We start from the raw sequence: 18836 nt of genomic DNA, 5'->3' as shown, positions 1-18836 counted from the left end.
TGAACATCGGGGACCTCGAAATGTGAGCCCAGTCCCATGTTTTTGACTTTCCCTCCTACCCTCCTTCTGAACTCCCCATGTGTGTGTGTCTGTGTAGGTATGTGCCTTGTTTCGGCCCACTCTCTCCGATCTGATCGGTTGGAGCCTATAATTGTTCAGGGCGCAGGGCAAGCCGTCCGATTAAAAAATCCTCAATCGGCCGTGGCTTTCTCGTTCCCGTTAACGTTTATCCTTTTTCTGCTCAACTACTCAGGCGGGACGCCCGTAGAGTTTATCCTTACTCAGACAGCAGTCGCGACCGAAGCGGCAGCGGGTTGTGGGGCAGACTCGGCGACGGCCGGCTTCGCCTCCTTGTCCTGGGTTGTTTGAGCTTTGCCCGGTGGAGATGGTTGCGGCGCTTGCAGCTGGGCTGGCGGCTGCGGCTGCGGCTGGGCCTGCGGTTGCGCCGCCAACGGTGACGATGAAGGCACCGTCGCGGCAGCCGTCACAGCATCCATCTTGGTTGTCGGCCCATCCACCACTACCTCCTGAGCGGGCGGTGTCGTCTTGGCATCATTGGGTTCCTGCTTCTCGGTGCCCTCCCCGACGGCGCCGTTGGCCGTCTCTGCATTCTTGGCCTCCTCCTCTTCAGCCTCCTTCTTCTTTGGCTGTCTTGGCGGTCCTCCCTTGAGGAACCGTTCCGGCACTCCACGAGCAGCGTATGTGCAGCTGCCGACCCATGCGCCGAGCAAGCTGCTCCACTTGTACTCGCCGCGGCGGAGGCGTTGGATTTCGCGGTATGCGTAGGCGTTGAAATAAGGTAAGCCCGTCTCAGGGTCGCGGTAGCGAGCGGGGTGGGCGGTAATGACACATACTGGTCGAGGTGCTGGCTTCGCAAGGCGGTCCATCCGTCGTCCAAAGAGAATTTGGGTCTGCACTGTCTTGTCACGCACACGCTCTTCGTCAAAGTTGCGGAGGATAAAGGCGTTGCGAGCGACCTCGCTTGGGGGAGGCTCCTTGGGCGCTGGTGCCTCTGCTGGCGCAGGCGGCGCAGGCGGTGGGGGAGGAGAGGGATCGACTGCGGGTTGTGATGGAGGTTTAGGCGGAGCGATTGGTTGTATCGGCTGGAGTGATGCTAGTGAGGGAGGCGGCGGCGGTCTTGCTGACGGAGGAGGGGGAGGGGCTGGCATGGAGAGAGGAGACTTGTGCTGGCATGGATTAGGAGGCGCCAGAACATTCGACTTTGGCTGCGTCGTGTGTTGGGCTAGGTGGATGCCGCCCAAGGGAGGTGCGAGAACAGGCGGCGCGAGCACTGGAGCTGCCAACACCGAACTCTTTGGAGGTTGCGAAATAGGAATAGGAGCCATGGGCGAGGATCCAAAGGTCGGCGGTGGAGGCATTGATGGCGGTGCCATCATCCTGGATTTGTCTTCGGGTTTGGGCATGGCGAGTGACGATGATGGCGGTGGAGGAATGGGCGGGGGAGCCATTACATGAGGACGGTCTTCTGTCTTCACTGTCGGTGTAGAGTCTGTCGGGGCGGGCGTCGATGGCGATGGTACCTTTGGAGTATCGTTCTGCTGAGGTTGTTCGACGTCCGTTGACGTCGGAGGAACTAGCGAAGCATCAGGCTTTGTGTTCTGTTGCCCCTCTGCTGTTGGCTCTGTTGTCGCCGCAGGCACCGTCGGCTCAGAAGCATTCAACGCTGAGGCGTCCTCCTTGCCATCCTTCTGGTCCTTCTCCTTGCCCTTCGTCTTGTCCACCTTTTCCTTCTTTTCTCTCTTCTTCCGAACGGGCTTCTCCTCCTCGGCGACCCTGCCAACGTGCTTCAGATGATGCTCCCACTCGCCGATGCCGCTCCAGTACGTTACTACAGGGCCCTTCAGTGTTCGGTTGTTGAGTGCGGCGAGCTTCGCAAGCCTCTCTTCTTCTCGCGCTTTTTCGGCCACCTCCCATCTGTTCAACGACTTTGCGTTGCGCTTTTCGACGAGAGCAGCCTCTGCTAGCCGTTCCGCCTGTGTCATGGGCGGTTTCTTCGACGCCTCCAGCTTCTTTGCCTTCTTCTCCATGATGGCCACCTGTTTCAACCGCTTCGCCTCGCGTTCCTTCATCTGTTGGTGCAACTGCTCCTTGCTGAGCATCGTCGTCTGGCGGAGCGAGGCGCGGATAGGCATGTCAGCCACCGAGGGCAGCCAGCTCGTTCGTTCCGACTTCTTCTTCGGTCGCGGCGCGGGTGCGGCGGTCTGTTCGATGCGGACCTTTTTTCTGAACTTGGCCGGGATAGCTTCCTGGGCCTTGCGTTTCCGCGACGCCAGCTTCTTATCCCTGGCCTGCTTCTCGAGCTCCTTTTCTCCCTCCAGGTCATCCCCCTGCTGCTGGTCGTCCTCGTCGTCGGACGATGAGTCCATCTGCACGTCGGAACCGGCATCGTCAACATCGCTGAAGCCTTCGTCGTTGTCGTCTTCGGCGAAGAGCAGTTCGAGGTCCGAGTCAGGTTCTTCATTGGCGAGCATCGACTTCATGCGGTTACCGGCGGTAGACCGCTTTGATCGACCGGTCGCGAGCCATTCTACCGTCGTCGGGGTGGTGACTGTCGGGGTCTCATTTTCGCTGTCGCTGCCGCTAGAGTCCGAAGACTCATCGCGCGATGAAGGTTTGGTGCCGTTTGTGGTCGTAGCCATCGCGTCGGTCGAAATGGCAAGTGTCGAGTTGGGCCTTTAACCCATCTCTGCCGCGCGGTGGTGGGTGCGGCGTGCAAAGCCGGTGGCCTGTTCGAGTGAAATGAGTTACGTGGGTAGAATTTTGACGTTGATGGTTCTTGAAGAGCAAAGGCGGGAGACGCGTTCTGGGGGGAAAAAAAATTGTAGATGCAGCGGCCGTCGCGGCACTTGTGACGTCTGACAATTCGACTTTCCCAGGACCTCCCGACAAGGTACCAACTACAAGCGAATCGGGAGTTAGCGGGCAGCGGGCAGCGACCAACGGCCCCGAGTCCCTCAGTGGGGCTTAGTGGGCGTCACCTCCGTACGGCGTCACCCGAGGCATAGGCCACTGGTGAGACTGGCTAACACCATTTGTGTGGCGTTGGTATTCGTAACGCAGATGGTTCGTCGTTAGAGAACATGAGAATCTGATTTCCTAAAGATTTCTACATGTCAAGCTCATTTACATAGATTCTTATGACTTGCAATTGCTAATCTGTGGCTGGCATTACCAACTCCTATGTGTACTCCTTCCGATGACCAAACGCCGCCTGCTAATTCATGTAATGCTCCTGCATCCCTTTCCAAACCAAAAGCACAGGTAAGTCTATGCAAAACTCACATCTCTTCGCTCCAGCTCTTACCCGCCTGAGTCCACTCTTTACACCATCCGAACCAGTACCTCTTATTGCAACGAGGATCCGTAGGGGTTGCCTTCGTGGGCGCTGATGTGGGAGTAGCTGTGGGAGCGGCAGTGATGGTGTGGGACGGGGTCGCGCCAGGGAATAAAGTCGCGCCCGTGGTCGACGTAGTCTTATCCTTGCAGCCAAACCATCCAGGTGTCTTACAAGTGGTCGTCGTTGTTGTAGTCGTGGTTGAAGACGAAGTCGTTGTGGTAGTGGTTGTCTCGTCCTTGCATCCAAACCATCCGGGGGTCTTACATGTGGACGTGGTCGACGTAGAAGTAGTAGTCGTGACCGGCGTCGTCGTGGTCTCATCCAAGCAACCCCACCAGCCCGGCGTCTGGCAGGTGGCTGTTCGAGTACGCGTTTTCGATGTTGTGGAGGACTTGGACGTCGTTGTCGATTCGGTGCCGTTGCTCTCGTACATCTTCCAATTGGCGCAGTCGCGACATTCGGGTGTAGCCTTGCAAACTGGAACCGTATCGTACTTCATGATGACATCGTGGATCACAGATCGGATCTTGTGGGTTCCAATGCCGACTCTCCATCCCTTGTCGGCCACAACGTCGTAGACACACTCAAGCCCTGAGTGGCAGGCCGATTCCATGGCATATCCAGCGAAGGAGCACGTCGCAGTAGCGCCATTACAGGTGCCAATATAGATGGGGTCTGCCGTGTGGCCAAAGTGGAAAGCGCCAGTATCTGTGCGAGCCTGGTGAAGCATCTGGTCGTACCCCGGAGGAACAGGCAAACCGAGTCTGCTAGCAGCGAGGGCCTCTGGCACGGCCTCAAATGTCACGACCGGGATACCGTAGGTCAGGCCCAGGAGGGAGCTGACGGCACCCCCGAGGGAATGGCCCGAAAGCCAAATGTTGGAGTCGGGAAACAACTCGGTAACGTTCGAGTAGAGTTCCTTGGCCGCCGTGTAGTATCGGTGCTCATCCTTGAGCGCTTGCACGACGCAAGTGTTGTTGCATGAGTAGGTGGATGTGGCGCAGTCGCACACTTGATGCCAGGTCCACTGCCCCTGCTGAGCACAACAGCAGCTAAAGAAGAGGTTGTCGTTGACCTTGTCGTTGGTTGTGGTTCCCTCTCCGTCAAAGATGGCTGTAGAAGTTCCCTTGAGACCAATAACAATAGTCGAATTGCTCTCGTCTGCCCAGATGTGTCCTCGGAGTCCGTCGCCCTCCCATCCGAAATCAGCGCTTCTGTTGTAGCCGCTGCCGACATCTTCCCAATCCGCCTTGCCCTCCTCTTCGATATATGCGTTGGCAGCCATTATGGCAAGGCTGATAACCGTGTCCTTGTCTGTGATGTTGGGTCCGGGAACCTCGTCGGTGGTCCAGTCGGAAGACGACATGATGTTGACATAGCCGCGCTGACGAGCTTCGGTAACCATGGGATCGACAACAGACGGCCGACGATCGACCATGCGCTCAATATTGAGTGGCGTGCTCTGCGCCTTCAAAGGCATCACCCTTTCCCTCTTGTATCCGTCCTCCTCCGCCAGCCAGACCTGGTTATCGGCGCCGTCGGAGTGGCGGACATCCTTGCGTCGGTGCAGTTGAGGATGCCGATACGTGCCATGATGGAAAATGTGTCGTAATGTAAAAACATGCTCGCCCGAGTTGGGTTGTGCGGTGCTGGGTGGAAGCAGTGGCCCTGGTTGAAGGACGGCCTCATCGTTGTTTGGCACTTCCCCAACGGAAGCTAGAGTCGGTGATACCGCGAGGAACGATAAGAGCAGCTGTGCCGTAACCCTGCCAGCAGAGCTACACTGGCCTCCTCGCCCTAGTTTGAGTCTCATGGTTGTCTCAAGACGCAAGAAAATCGTCGCATTCAGGTAGAGCGGTTGGTGAAGAGTAAGGAGCGAAGGTGTCGAGATTTGGGGTCTCGCGGAAAGCGACGCGTGGAGGTAGATGAGTACAAGAGGATCAATGATGCCGACGTTGAAATGCGCAGACAACGTGCACCCAAGTTATGACAGCATCAGGTGGACGACGCTGGCGGCTGTTTACGTTGCCTCCGACTCACGGAGGGTGCACAGGTCAGGCCCGATAACCCACTTCCTGCGCCAAAAGGTCTCCGCCTCCGGATCTGCGTTACGACTTTGTACGGACGAGACTGCAACCAGCTTAACAGTAACCCTTGGCGGGTACCCGTAGTCTCATATCCCCTGATAAGGCGCAATCAGGGATACCCGCACCAGCATGTGACCAATGTCCCCTCAGATAGCGAGCATGTCTTCTGTATTCGGAGCTGCCTGGTGCCTGACATCCACCGTCCCACGCCACTTTGGGGGCCCATCGAGGGGCATCTTCAGCGGACCTTCGGCTACTCAACGATCCCGTCGCAACCCGTCCGGGTTGCCGCCATCATCCATGGCCCAGTGGAAGGAAACACCCAATAATTGATGACATTCCGAGGCACCATTTATGCTTCGGAATAAGGTACGTTGTGCAAGGTATCGAAATGAGCCTATCACTGATCAGGATCCAGGAATCAGGACCGAAACCAAAGTACAGCATCCATACTGAATACATACCTACCTATGTACGGAGTACGAAGTACAGAGGCTACCGGTATGAGGCCCTGAGGCTAAGACATCTGTCAGTCACCCTTGTGCCCCCCAGCACATGCATGCACTGAAGGTCGGATCCGTCTGCAGATGACACCTGGGCTTCCAATAAAACTTGGGCGGGGACATGGCGGGAGCTACCTTGTCTTCCTTACCGACCATAGCTGGCATGCTCGGTTGGTTACCTGCGTTACCTTCCTTTCATGGCAACGGCCTATTCTGAAGCTCCTCAAAGACCAACAATCCTCAAAACCTCATTACTCTCGCCCCCGTCCTCGCCCTCGTCTTTGCTTTGCGCTGGCACAAGACACCCCGTGCACCCCATCGACAGCACTGACATCATTTTGTTAGAGATGCGAATAGAAACATAGCTGCCATCTTGGGCCATCTTACGAGCCATTATCCCTGTTCTCCTGCTCCATTTATGGCATAAATCTGTCCCGCGTGCCACAACCAGGGATCTCTTTCCTCTGATATCGGGTTTCAAGATCGCTTCCACTACTTAATGCCGCCTTGACAACATCAGATCAGGTACGTTTGCATGTCAGCCCCAAGTCAGCGCCTGGAAATCCCTTCTTTTTCATCTCCAGGTCCTCAAACTGACCGAAGAAATGGCTTCCAGTATCGTCGAAACCATGTCGTCAACCGGCCCCTCCAAATCCCCAGCTCCTCGTCCCAATACGATACGGGCGCCTTCCTTCACTCGCCAGAGCGAAGATAGCGATCCTCTTCGAGTCCCGAAACGAGCTCAAACATTCCAGAATGGCAGTGCGGCTGACCCGTTGACGACGACCGCGACCGTCGCCAGCAAGGCCCAGCAGAAGCCAGCAGACGAGACCGAGGGTCCTGATGCTTTCGAGACTGCCGGAAGGCCGTCAACAGACAACGACGATGGATTTGACGGCCGAGGCTCTGTGGACCTGGGTGAGCTTCCAATTGAGCTAGTTAGTCTGACCGATAGGTATGGCGCACCCTCTTCCTTCGGCTTCACAGCAAATACTGATCGCGTACAGCTTCGTCGAGTCTCTCAGCTCTAGAACCCACCCCGCGCCTTTGACCATCGACAAAGTCTCTGAATTATTCCAGGATTTCTACCAAGTCGCATCCACCCACGTCAACACACACATCTCTAGCCTGATCACACGGCATAATCGGGATGCTTCGCCTGCGCCGTCCGCGTCATCCAAGGTCTCCACAGCTAGCAGGCTTCGAGCCAAGGCGGCTTCCCTCGGAAGCAAGGATAAACCCAAAAATCTTCCCAAACCGGAGCCGGAGCAGCAGATGATCACCGCCGAAGAACTCGCCAACAAGAAGAAGGCGCGGAAAGCAATCGAAGCCAAGCGCGGCATCATCGAAGAGGCAGTGGAGCGCAGATTGTGCGAAGGCATCTACAATAAGATCTATCGCCACAAGAGCACCCAAGACGAAGCGCAGGATTCAAAGCTGCGATCCAAGACCGCGGCACTCGCACTAGTCGGCATTGGACCGGCCGACCTGGGAATCGACCTTGGCGACGATGCATCGCAGACGCCCGAAGCGGCTGCAGAAAAGGCTGAGGAGATCAAGAAATCGCTTGAGCAGGCCAGAAGAGACCTGATTCTCATGAATGAGAAGCGATATCCGCTTGGCAAGGTACATCACTTGAAAGCAGCACACAAGGATATTGTCGAGACTCTCGCGCAATTCCACCCGTCTGCATCTGCAGATGAGATTATGCCTATGCTCATCTTCACCCTCATCACGCTTCCTCCTGAACATCTCAACGTTATTAGCGACCTGCACTTTATTCAGCACTTTAGATGGGAGCCGAAATTGACGGGCGAGGCTGCTTACTGCTTGACGAACCTGGAAGCAGCCATCAGTTTCCTAGAGACGGTCGATCTGTCTACGCTGAGGGCCGATGAGTTACCCCAAGGTCCTGCCAGAGGTATGAGCCAGCCGGGCACTCCGCGGGCTGAGACATTCCCCCCGGCGTTCCCGCCTGGACTGACAGTCACGGCGGATCCTTCGGTGGAGACCGACTCTGGCAATGCCACGCCAACGAGACCGCCTGCGTCGCCTTCAGCATCAGCCGGGCTACGTGCTGCGGTTCAAGCTCGGAATAGAAGACTGAGCGAGCTCGTCAACACGCCTGCTCAGGCCATTGGTGCCGCAAGTGATGCAGTGCTCAACACGGCCGATCAACACTTAAAGACGATTTCGACGAGCTTGGGCGATAGCTACAAGTTCCTGGTCGGCAAGTTGCGCGAGACACAGGGAACTCCGACTGAATCAGGCCAAGGACTCGTCGTGCCTAAGACGCTCGATGATGCTCGAAAGCTGATGAGCACCCCACCTCCTGAAGAGGAAGGGTCTGTTAGTGGTGCCAGCTCAATTCATGGCACGGAGGAGGCCGCATCTACTCGCCGACCTGCGGTCCGCGAAGACAAGGTTCTCAACCTCATCGGTGGACGCAAAGTCAGTCGAGATCACAGCGCAGACAGCTCGCGAAGCGTCAATAGCTCCAGAAAGGTGCTCTTCGCCAAGGAAGGGGAGAAGGATCTGCCGACGCCGTCTCCTGGAAACGCAACCAACCCTCTTGACTCAGTGAGGAACTTTGGCAACTCCTTTTCCAGGTTTTCCGGCATGAGCATGATCAGAGGTCTGAGCCGGACCGCGTCCACGCCTATTGTGGCGAAGGAAGCACCCAAGGATATGGCCAAGGATGGTCTAGCTACCAAGGTAGCTGACGGTGGCGACCTGGCAAGTGTATGTACTCTGACCACGAGCATTAACACCATTTACTGACTCTCGTAGGCCTTCCCGGACATTGCAGCTGCTTTACCGCCCAAGCAGACACCAAAGATCAGTCCGCCGAACAAGCGTTTCATGGAGATGCAGAACCCCGGCGACCTGAAGATCGGCGAGGTTCTCGAATTGCTGCGCGACTATCGACGACTGGCGACCACACTCAAGGACATGGGAGCCTTTGAGGGGTCCAAGTGAGGAAACGAAGTGGAGGGAGGTTAGAAGAAACTTGAAGAGATAAGATACGGCCTAGACAAAGCTTGCTGCACTCATTTGTAGGATTCTTGTGGGACATGGATAAGCATACTGGACAATGGCGTTTTGATTTTTATACTATTGTTTTCTCTCCAAACAAAAGTCTGGCCAGCCATTCTGGGTGAGGGTGGCTCTGCCTGGGCTTGAATTACCTACCACTAGGGAGAGAGAGCAATACTCAGACTAGGAGGGCCTTGTTCGAGAGACGGCCGAATACACATAAAGAGGGACACACATACACACGTTACACAATGGAAAAGAGATTTGGTCTAAACGAGGCTGTCGGGTGAAATTCCTGCAAAAGTGAAAATTGGTGAGAGCATGAGGCGATCGTATCCTATCAGAGTGGGACATGGCGTCAGTACATTTGTAACGGGCGTTTATGAGGGAAGGTAGTAGCAGATCATATATCAATCCGACCCTCGTTCTCTTATATACGCCTAGGAATGACTTTACAGTAGAGCAGAATTGTAGAAAGAGGGGTGAGGAAGTTCTTCTACCCTCACTTGGACGAGACAGATCAGGCCAGGTGGGGAGACGGAGAAGTCCCTAAGCGTTCAAGGACTGGAACACACTGCCACATCACCCTACCGACAGAGCAGAAGGGAGCATGGCGCCGCTTGGATTTTGGAGCCGTGAATCAAGCTAGCAAGCTGCCAAGCGCAACAACGCCGCGCGACGACCACCGCTCGATAACCGTGGAGAGGATCGACCGCAAAGCTCCAAGGACATGAGACCTCGCGCTGGGTAGGGCATATATGTTCTGGACGAGTGTGAGACAGAAATATCCTTGGTGACTTGTCTTTGAAGATTTGTTCTATTTTCTCTGCTATGCCTTGCCTGCTTGCCTTGCTTGCCTGCCTGCCTGCTTGCTTGCTCGATGGGGTGCCGTTATATTTAAAAGAGGAATTAAAGAAAATGCCTGGTGCGGTTGTTGTTTTTTTTGGAGAGAGAAGAGAAGAAGCCTGCCCACCCGTTGACCCTCAACCTCCCATCGACCTGACCGTTGCCCGTGGAGGTGTTCCCTCGTGTGTGTTGGTTGTGTTTGTTTTTTCTGACTTTTTCTACACTTGTCCTTTTCCCACCTTTTTGTTCTTTGTTTTTGGGGGGTTTACTTGAATTTTACTTCTTTTATATTCAACTGCCTCGAGAGCTGTTCTTCACTCAGTGGTTCCCATTCATTTTGGACTCCTTGGGCGGCAGCATACTAGCACGGTTCGTGCGCTCCTGCAACACGCCGCTGGGTACGCCGGCGCCCTCCTTCTCGTCGCTGATGAGCTTGTCCATAAAGGCAATGTAATCGTACTGCGGCATCCCCCGGTCCTCAGACGTATCGGGCCCGTTGTGCGGCGGGATGATCTCAATGAGCTTATCAATGACCTCGTCTGGCACGAGGGAGTGACGGAGGTCCATCTCAGTAACGTAGGGCTTCCCGTCAGCGACCTCGCGGAAGGACTGGAAGACCTGCTCGGCGGTATTCTGGTCCTCCGTGACGTCGACCATGAAGCGGATAAACTGCTCAAAGGTGACGTGGTCGCGGCCGTGCGAGGTGTCCATAAAGTAGTCGTGCATCTCGTCCTCGGAGAAGACGAGACCAAGGGAGGCGAGGGCGGCGCTGAACTCGAGCTCTTGGAGCGAGTTAGTGTCGTCGCGGTCAAAGTGACGGAAGACGGACTCGAACTCCTCGAGCTGGATGGGGGTGAGGTTGGTCATGTTGCGGGCGACCATTTGGTTGTCGAGGAAGGCGAGCTTCTTCTGCACCGAAGACTTTACGAGGCTGTGCTCGTAGACGAGCTCGTCGTAGGTGTAGATTGTGAAGTCGTTCTCCTCGATGTTGGCCTCTTGGCACTTGGCGTCTACGGCGGCGATGGTGTCGAGGTACTTGTCCAGCGGGGGGAGGTTGTCGCTGAGCTTGCGGACGTGGTGGAGCTGGTCCTCAACATCGCCGTCCAGGCCTGAGATTGCCAGCTGCATGGTGTTCAACGCCATGGCGAAATCGTTGGCCTTATCGGCGAACGACTTGCGTAATGCGTTTTTGATGCTGCGGAAGGGTTAGTACTGGGACAAGGTGCTTAAACGTAGGTGTACTCACTCTCTGATGGTCTCGTTAATCAACTGCGCCCTCTTCATCTCCGTTTGTGACAAGCCGGACCAGTCTCTCTCCATAGTCTCGAGCGACAACTCTGGTGGAGGGTCATACGGCCGCAGTCTGTATGTGCCCAACTTCGTCTTGATGTTGCCCAACAGAGTGGCAAGCTCGCTCTTTTCAGCAACCCAGTCTCTCTTCTTCCCCCGCTTGTACGCCGCAAACTCGTTCGCCTGGGCCTTTGCGTCGGCGTATGTGCCTTCAAACGTGGCCTGCTGCCACTTTTCAATCTGCTCCTTGATCTGCCTCAGCAGCTCCCTCATCCGCCTTTCGTACGCGCTCTGCATGTCCCAGGCGCCGGCCATGTTATTTACAAACTTTTCTACACGACGTCCTGCGTTCTCGACCTTTTCCATCTGTGAAAAGGCGTGGAACCAGTAGGCGATGTATGTCATCAGCGACCTTTCATCGGGCTTGGCAACGTCGCACACATCCTCGACATCCAACAACTTGGGAATGCCAATTTCCTTGTGCGCAATGTCAAAGGCCATCTGCATGTTGCCGCGGCGGTCCGACTTATCGAGTGCGTCGTAGTCGATCAGATCTGGTCTGTGAATATCCAACAAGGCGCAAAAGGCGAGTCCGTCGTTCCAGCTGCCGCTGAAGTCGCGGACGTCCACCTCGTCGTAGCAGGCCGTCTTCCTTTGACACCACAGCAACAGTCCCTCCTTGGCCGTCATGCCCTCCTCATTGATGTCGCTAATGGTGAAGCGCAGAATGAGCGTCCATATCAGACCGAGAATAATCTTCCTGTTTCCGTCGACGACATCCTCGGCACCAATGTTGGTCATCTGGATACCGCGACCCTTGATGAAATCGAGTGCCGTGTTTGCATTTTCGAATCGTTGTACGCGGAGCTTCGGCTTGGACGCATAGCGTCCGAGGGTATCGTTGGACAGACATTCTAGCAAGTGAATGAGGAGGACCTGTTTGGGTGAAGAAATCTGTAAGCCAAGCGAACCCCGCACACCAATGAGAAAATAGGGGTCCAACTAACACCGTCGCTCAAATCAGTCACGAGATCCTTTACTTCGAGTGAGCGAGCCTCCAATTTGGTGTTCATCCTATTGTCAAAGAAACGCGAAAGTCAGTTCATGATTGTTGCAACCCCCTCAGCAGATTGCCTGCCAAGTTGGGGGTGGGGGGGTTGTCGTCGTGGTTCCCCCCTCAAAGAGTGAAAAGGGGTCGTACCATTTGGTAAAGGTCTTTTGCTGGACCGTGATCCATTTCTGCTGTTCCGCAAACGCCATCCTCGTCAGGCCCTGATCATGCGGCGGCTCGACGGCGGCGAGGGCAGATGCGGGCGAGGAGCCGGTGGCGGAACGGAATCGGTTCTTCTTGGCTACGCTGCTCTTGCGTGCGAGAGCGAGGTTGCTGCTTCCCGATCTCTGGAGGCGGGCGGCCTGTAGCTCGGTTTTGTCTCGTCTGGTTCTTGGGCTGGGGGAGCAACTGATGCTGGCTCCGCTGTCTGTACGGACGCGTGAGGCGGTAGAGGAGGCGGGGGATGTTTTTTCGGATGTTGTCGAGAAGTACGACAATGGGCGCTCGGCGGTGGTCGGGGTGGTAGGGGTCGTGGATGCAGGTGAAGATGTGGACGCCTGGCTGCCGGCCGAGTGGTCGTGTAAACAAAACTCGGGGAATTCCTCGTTGCACCCTACGTTGCCGGGCAGACTGGCGCCCGACAGTGGGCGCGCCCCCTGAGGACGGTCGGCGGTGGACGTCATTTCGGACAATTCTAGTGGCTCGCTAAGTCGGTTGGCAGCGCTCGTCCGCTGCAGGCGCCGGGATTCGATAGTGAGTTCCCTTATCGATAACCACTGAACTGCCGAGAATGGTATTCGAGATCGTCGTTAATTTAAACCGAGTTGCTCTTTTGGGGTTTTGTACGTCCAAGTCAGGTACAACCAAATGCAGTCATGGAGTCATAGGTTCATTCGTCGTAGAGTTGAAGAAACAAAACAACTGACGATGCAACAAATTGGTCAGAGTAATAAAAAAAGGGAACAGGCAACGCATAGTTCAGTCAAATAGGGGGAGCCCTTCGTTTTTTAATACCATCCCGTCCACCCACACGTAGACGCCATCAGACAAAGACCACCTCTTTACTCAACCCTCGCCTCAACTCAAGCAAGGTACCTTGGTTTGAACAAAAAAGCACCCAAGACAAGTACAGACGAAAGACGTCGCGCGGCCACTCACACACCCACGACACCCCAGGCCACTCAGGAGAGATGCGAGGTCTCCCCCAGGCGCGCCATCGCCTCTGAAACAAGAGCCTGTCTCCCGTCCCTCTCCACTTCCCACGATCAGGATCGCTCCCCTTTCGTTGATCCCGCCGCTAGATAAATGAACCCTTTGACGAGTCGTCGAGTCTGCTCCTCCAAGGCAAGCAGGGCTCACAAGCACCGTGGGTCATTTGGGCCCATGGCTTCAGAGTTGCTCGCCCCCGGCCGCAGAGGGGTCCCCGCACACCCAACCCTCTCGTCCCACTGTCGAAGCCACTCATGCATGCAATAATGCTTGGAGCTGATCGGCAGGGATCCCCAAGGATGCCATTGTGGCCGTGAATTCCCAAATGGGGCATGCGTAGCATGTCCCTCCATCGTCGCGGATAAGTCAGTTTGCAAGAGAAAAGGGGAGGCTCAGTGGTCATATCTTATGCTATTCGCCTGGATCCCCAACTAACCATCCCGGGCACATGGTCCTGTTCTGGTCGAATGCCTTTCTTGGGTTCTTGGAACATTCTTCCCCCTTGAGCCACTTCCGAATGGGGGGGACGGAAGACCGTTGTAAAGTGAATTCCTCTGACAGTTTTGCCCACCCCGCGCGTCACTGTACATCACCCGTCAAACCATACCCCGAGCCAAGGCCCGTCACGGCCTCTTGTGAGTGGATGAGCGTTGAGAGAGTGCATGAATGAGAGTCCGGTAACTCTAACGAGGATCGCGTCAAGAACATTGGACGGAGATGAGCCAGGACGGTACTGCCCAGATCTCTCAAAGTATTTCAGTTTCACTACCACACTATACTACCATAAAGGGACTGGATTCGACTGAGGTTTAGCCGCCTGCCTGCCCAATGTCTCGTGGACTTGAGCCCCTCGCAGACCAGATGCAAGACAGGAGAGTTCCCAATCTGATCAAGTGGTCATTTGGTGTTACGGTCACATTGCGACACCTCCCGGGCCTAGCCGAGACAATAGCTCGAGATGGAAAATGATGAGGCCAGGTTTTGTCCCAAGCTTGGGAGGAATTTGTAAATTCGCTGGGAGCTCAGACCATAGGGCATGTATTCATGACCTAGCCCAAAGTAATTGGGTATGAGCGGGTTCTGAAGGGACGATGTGTTCCCTCTGATACTCAGTCATCAGGATGTCTATGATTCCAGACAAAGACTCGGGAAAAGGAAGAACTACTGTGCGATACGCCGTCACGCTGGAAGGGTGATACATGCAGCCCGTACTCTCGGAACTCGACGTGCAAGAGCAAATGCTGGTGAGCGTCATCTTGCGAGGATCGACCTTGTTCCTCAGTGCTACTGTGTCTCGACAGTTGCTATGGAGACGTTGCCAGATGGCAGTATGACTTGTAGATAGCAGCACCACGATCTTGATGAAATGACCTGGAGTCGATGGTTATCAGCCCTAGTGCCACTCAGCCGTGTGAGTTGGGCTCAGTCTGTTTACAGGCATCTTCAATGTTGTCGGCATGATTGTGATGGCGGGTATCCAGTTACTCATGGCAAGGTGTTGCAGATGCCATGATGACTAAGCAGGGAGCCTCAGTGAATTTGAGATGAGATGAGAGGACATTTGATCTCAAAATTACATCATCGTAAAGATGTGATTCTTATGTAATTCACTGGATATACTCAGATGCATTTCTTTTGGCACCGCTTCCTTCATAGAACAGTCAATTTCTGGCAGCTCAAGCGAGCATACGAAGACAAGGTAAGGTAGGCAAGCTGTGAGGGTACAGTGGTGAGCAGTAGTGTCGGCCAAAATGCAAACTTTGCCGACGGAGAAAAATTCAATCTCGCCGAATGACATTATCGGGACTGCTTCCCCGTGGAGAGACGGGAGCTGCAGCAGCTACAGGCGGCTCAGCAGCATTCGTCACGCAATTAGGTTGCTAATTCCGCCAAAGCCACTGGCTCTTCTGCAGGGGCGTAAGGGGCGTAAGTGACTTACTTTAAAGCCGAAATCGGGGTTTTTTCATCCAATTGTCACTGCTCGGGGGGGGGGTTTTTTTTTTTCCAACCTGGAAATCATCAGTTCGCCGGAACTTGTGACAGAAAAAATTACAAGAAGACCAAAGTCTCACATTCCCATCCCAGGCTGGCCTCTTGTCCCTCCTCCTTTCCTTGCGTCCAAAAATCCCACCACACACAGTCACACAATGGCCTCCAGATCAAGAATCCAGCCGCTCCTCCGGACAGCGGCACGGAGGCAATCCCTCCTGCCCGCCGGTGGGCGGCGCGTTTTGCGGCAATCCTCGGCCCCGGCCGGCGCCGCCGCCACCACCCGTTGCATCGCGACGACGGCCGCGAGGCTGTCCAAGACCGACGGCGGCCTCAAGGAAATTAAGCTCACCTCGGCCGCCTACCCGGACATCAAGCGCGACACCCGCTTCGCCGAGGTGACGGACGCCCACGTCGCCTACTTCAAGGACCTACTCGGCCCCTCTGGCGTCGTCGAGGCGGCCGACGACCTGGCCGCCTTCAACGAGGACTGGCTCCGCAAGTACCGCGGCGAGTCGCGCCTCGTCGTCAAGCCCGCTTCCACGGAGGAGGTGAGCAAGATCCTGGCCTACTGCAACGAGCAGAAGCTCGCCGTCGTTCCGCAAGGGGGCAACACGGGTCTCGTCGGCGGCTCCGTGGCCGTCTTTGACGAAATCGTCATCAACATGAGCCGCATGAACCAGATCCGCTCGTTCGACGACGTCAGCGGCACCCTCGTCGTCGACGCCGGCGTCATCCTCGAGACCGCCGACAGCTACCTCGCCGAGAGGGGCTACATCTTCCCCCTCGACCTCGGCGCCAAGGGCTCCTGCCACGTCGGCGGCAACGTGGCCACCAACGCCGGCGGGCTACGCCTGCTCCGCTACGGCAGTCTGCACGGCAACGTCCTCGGCCTCGAGGCCGTGCTGCCGGACGGCACCGTCGTCGACGACCTGTGCACGCTGCGCAAGAACAACACGGGCTACGACCTCAAGCAGCTCTTCATCGGCGGCGAGGGCACAATCGGCATCATCACCAAAGTCTCCATCATCTGCCCGCAGCGCTCCAAGGCCGTCAACGTCGCCTTCTTCGGCCTCGAGTCGTACGAAAAGGCCCAGCAGGCCTTCAAGGCGGCCAAGGGCCAGCTCGGCGAGATCCTCTCGGCCTTTGAGCTCATGGACGGCCAAAGCCAGGACCTCGTTCACGCCGTGCGCGGCAACAAGCGCCCGCTCGAGGGCGACCACCCCTTTTACTGCCTCGTCGAGACGTCCGGCTCCAACGGCGACCACGACTACGAGAAGCTCGAAGGGTTCCTGGAGCACGTAATGTCCAACGAGATCGTCTCGGACGGCGTCCTCGCCCAGGACGAGACGCAGCTCAAGGCCCTCTGGGGCTGGCGCGAGGGCATCCCCGAGTGCCTGGGCCACTGGGGCGGCACCTACAAGTACGACGTGTCGATCCCCCTCAAGGACCTCTACCTGCTCGTCGACGACACCAAGGCCAAGATGGAGGCGGCCGGGCTCGTCGGCGACACGGACGAGTTCCCGGCCATTGGCGTCGTCGGGTACGGCCACATGGGCGACTCGAACCTGCACCTCAACGTCGCGGTGCGGCGGTACGACAAGCGCATCGAAAAGGTCCTCGAGCCGTTTGTGTACGAGTGGATCCAGGCGCGCAACGGCAGCATCAGCGCCGAGCACGGCCTGGGCGTGGCCAAGAAGAACTTTATCGGTTACAGCCGCAACGAGACCATGGTTGGCCTCATGAAGCAGATTAAGAATCTCTACGACCCGGTGAGTAGTAACCTTGTGTCCATGTCCTGTTCTGTGCCTTTACGGCTGCCTTTTTCGTCTTCTTTTCTCTCTCTCTCTCTCTTCCCCCCCGCTTGTTTCTCTCTCATCAGGTCATCAAAATCTCACTCTCACTCCCACCCCCTGTCTGGTTCTCTCTCACACCGACAACAACGTTGCGTCACTTTTCTCTCTTACGTCCCCATGCAACCCCCCCACACCGTACGCAACCCCCGGCTCCGGGGAAGGGTTCCTCTCTCTCGCACTACACATACAGAATCCCCCATCACCGGGTTTCTCCTCTTGCCTGGCAGCCTAGAAGGAATGCTGACGTTGGAACCAATTAGAACGGTATCATGAACCCTTACAAATACATCTAAAAAGGAAGCGCCAAGATACGATACCCCCATCTCTGGACGGAGTAACAGCAGTTGCCAGAAAAGAGACACCGAGGAGGCAGCAGGCAAGCAAACAAGGCAACTTTCGAAGAGGAGCCTAGGATAGCCGGACTCAAGTCCGTCGTTCCCCGCGTAAGATCGGGTTTGTGGAAGTGGTTGGATGGAAAGGCTTAGGTTTGGTCACTTGTGAGTGTGTGACCGACCCTAGGCATCACACTGCCCACATCATCCCACTCACCCACACACCACATTGTCCCTCTCTTGCTCTTCCACCACCCTCTCCGTCTTCTCATTCATACGAGAGATGGTTAAGCAACCAAGCGTTGCTTTGTAATCCAAGGGCAAGAGCATTTTTTTGTCTTGTCGTAAAAAATAAAATAAAAACGTGACGACAAGTACCTGAAGCCCCAACCAAATTCGTTGTGTAGGGAAAGACATACTTCCTAATCCGGGCATATCTTGAGATTTGGTTTGTCTCACTTGGAGGCGCGGTGCGGAGAAGCACATTTTTTATCTCTCTCTATTTAGCAGGATATCATCACATCATTGTACCGCATAATACCAAAAAGAAAACAGGAGTTCATGTTAGCCCCCGATGTGTGCCAATGCCAATTTTCTCGGAGAAGGGGGAGGGGGTTGGTCGTGTACAGTGTCTCTCGTGGCAGGCCTCCCTCTCCTCCGATCCCTCAATATGTCGCCAAGAGGGACCTAACATTTTGTCTCCCATCTCAGATCGGATGTTTCGAGGGAAGAGGAGCGGCAGCAGAAGCAGCCAGCAGATGTAGTGTAAGGATAATCAAGGACCTGTCAGTTGTAAGAACAGCAAATCCTGGGACTTTCAGCCGCAATACCCAGAACCTCCCCCCCCCCCCCGCCAGCAGTTCTCGTCACTTTATAGGTTGGGAATTCGCAGATACTTGCAGGTTCCGAGCTCCGGTCCGTTTTTTTCAAGTCAGCCCCCGCAGCCTTGAATACCGGTGACTCGATCTCACGGTTCCAAGTCATCATGGGTTCCAAGTTCCTAGTGCAGACTGCCAGACGTGCAGACCCAGTAAGACCATTGGGCTGGGAATATCACAAAAAGGTAAAAAAAAAAAAAAAAAAACCGAAAAACGAACCGGGTGATATGCGGTACCAGGTTGCCCGGTTCGTGGAAATCCCAAGAAACCCAATCGATTGGCTGCGGTACGTCCCAGCCCTCCGATCCTGGAGAGGTAGGTGTCGAACTGCAACCCTCCAATGACATGGCGTCGTCACCGACTCCCGGTCCGGTGGTCGCGGTGTGATCGTCAGAGTTCCG

At 55.7% G+C, this 18836-nt stretch overlaps 5 protein-coding genes across 5 annotated transcripts; 2 read left to right on the top strand and 3 right to left on the bottom strand.

Annotated features, from left to right (window-relative positions):
• Nucleotides 1-182: 182 nt before the first annotated feature.
• BDP55DRAFT_647324 (YL1 nuclear protein-domain-containing protein) lies at nucleotides 183-3106 on the bottom strand. The gene is made up of 2 exons (XM_060573769.1): nucleotides 282-3106; nucleotides 183-205 (listed from the first exon to the last, which is right to left on the bottom strand). Exon 1 carries the CDS (start codon nucleotides 2658-2660, stop codon nucleotides 282-284), a length of 2379 nt encoding a protein of 792 aa, XP_060435219.1. The 5' UTR covers nucleotides 2661-3106; the 3' UTR covers nucleotides 183-205.
• Nucleotides 3090-5419, bottom strand: BDP55DRAFT_647323 (Alpha/Beta hydrolase protein). Its single transcript, XM_060573768.1, has one exon. The coding sequence runs from the start codon at nucleotides 5169-5171 to the stop codon at nucleotides 3300-3302; it is 1872 nt and encodes a 623-aa protein (XP_060435218.1). The 5' UTR covers nucleotides 5172-5419; the 3' UTR covers nucleotides 3090-3299.
• Nucleotides 5420-6577: 1158 nt separating this feature from the next.
• BDP55DRAFT_724097 (uncharacterized protein) lies at nucleotides 6578-8927 on the top strand (the record flags this gene model as incomplete). Its single annotated transcript, XM_060578843.1, has 3 exons — nucleotides 6578-6903; nucleotides 6956-8690; nucleotides 8739-8927. The coding sequence occupies 3 exons, from the start codon at nucleotides 6578-6580 to the stop codon at nucleotides 8925-8927; spliced, it is 2250 nt and encodes a 749-aa protein (XP_060435217.1).
• A 1221-nt stretch (nucleotides 8928-10148) lies between these two features.
• Nucleotides 10149-12854, bottom strand: BDP55DRAFT_627174 (uncharacterized protein; the record flags this gene model as incomplete). The annotated part of the gene is made up of 4 exons (XM_060571719.1): nucleotides 10149-11025; nucleotides 11077-12056; nucleotides 12101-12194; nucleotides 12322-12854. 4 exons carry the CDS (start codon nucleotides 12852-12854, stop codon nucleotides 10149-10151), a joined length of 2484 nt encoding a protein of 827 aa, XP_060435216.1.
• A 2499-nt stretch (nucleotides 12855-15353) lies between these two features.
• On the top strand, nucleotides 15354-17818 carry BDP55DRAFT_266855 (FAD linked oxidase). The gene is made up of 2 exons (XM_060566380.1): nucleotides 15354-17141; nucleotides 17486-17818. Exons 1-2 carry the CDS (start codon nucleotides 15528-15530, stop codon nucleotides 17516-17518), a joined length of 1647 nt encoding a protein of 548 aa, XP_060435215.1. The 5' UTR covers nucleotides 15354-15527; the 3' UTR covers nucleotides 17519-17818.
• Nucleotides 17819-18836: the final 1018 nt, after the last annotated feature.

Source organism: Colletotrichum godetiae, assembly GCF_030913485.1.
Source record: "Colletotrichum godetiae strain CBS 193.32 chromosome Unknown BDP55scaffold_4, whole genome shotgun sequence".
Taxonomy (NCBI): Eukaryota; Fungi; Ascomycota; class Sordariomycetes; order Glomerellales; family Glomerellaceae; genus Colletotrichum; species Colletotrichum godetiae.
The sequence above is the reverse complement of the archived record's forward strand: the minus strand, read 5'-3'. Positions and strand labels throughout refer to the sequence as shown.

Bases quoted from the DNA above. Each gene is read 5' to 3' on its own strand.
- BDP55DRAFT_647323 (XM_060573768.1), bottom strand. From the start codon at position 5,171: ATGAGACTCAAACTAGGGCGAGGAGGCCAGTGTAGCTCTGCTGGCAGG.
- BDP55DRAFT_266855 (XM_060566380.1), top strand. From the start codon at position 15,528: ATGGCCTCCAGATCAAGAATCCAGCCGCTCCTCCGGACAGCGGCACGG. The intron at 17,142-17,485 runs GTGAGTAGTAAC...GGAACCAATTAG, and splicing joins TTAAGAATCTCTACGACCCG to AACGGTATCATGAACCCTTA.
- BDP55DRAFT_647324 (XM_060573769.1), bottom strand. From the start codon at position 2,660: ATGGCTACGACCACAAACGGCACCAAACCTTCATCGCGCGATGAGTCT.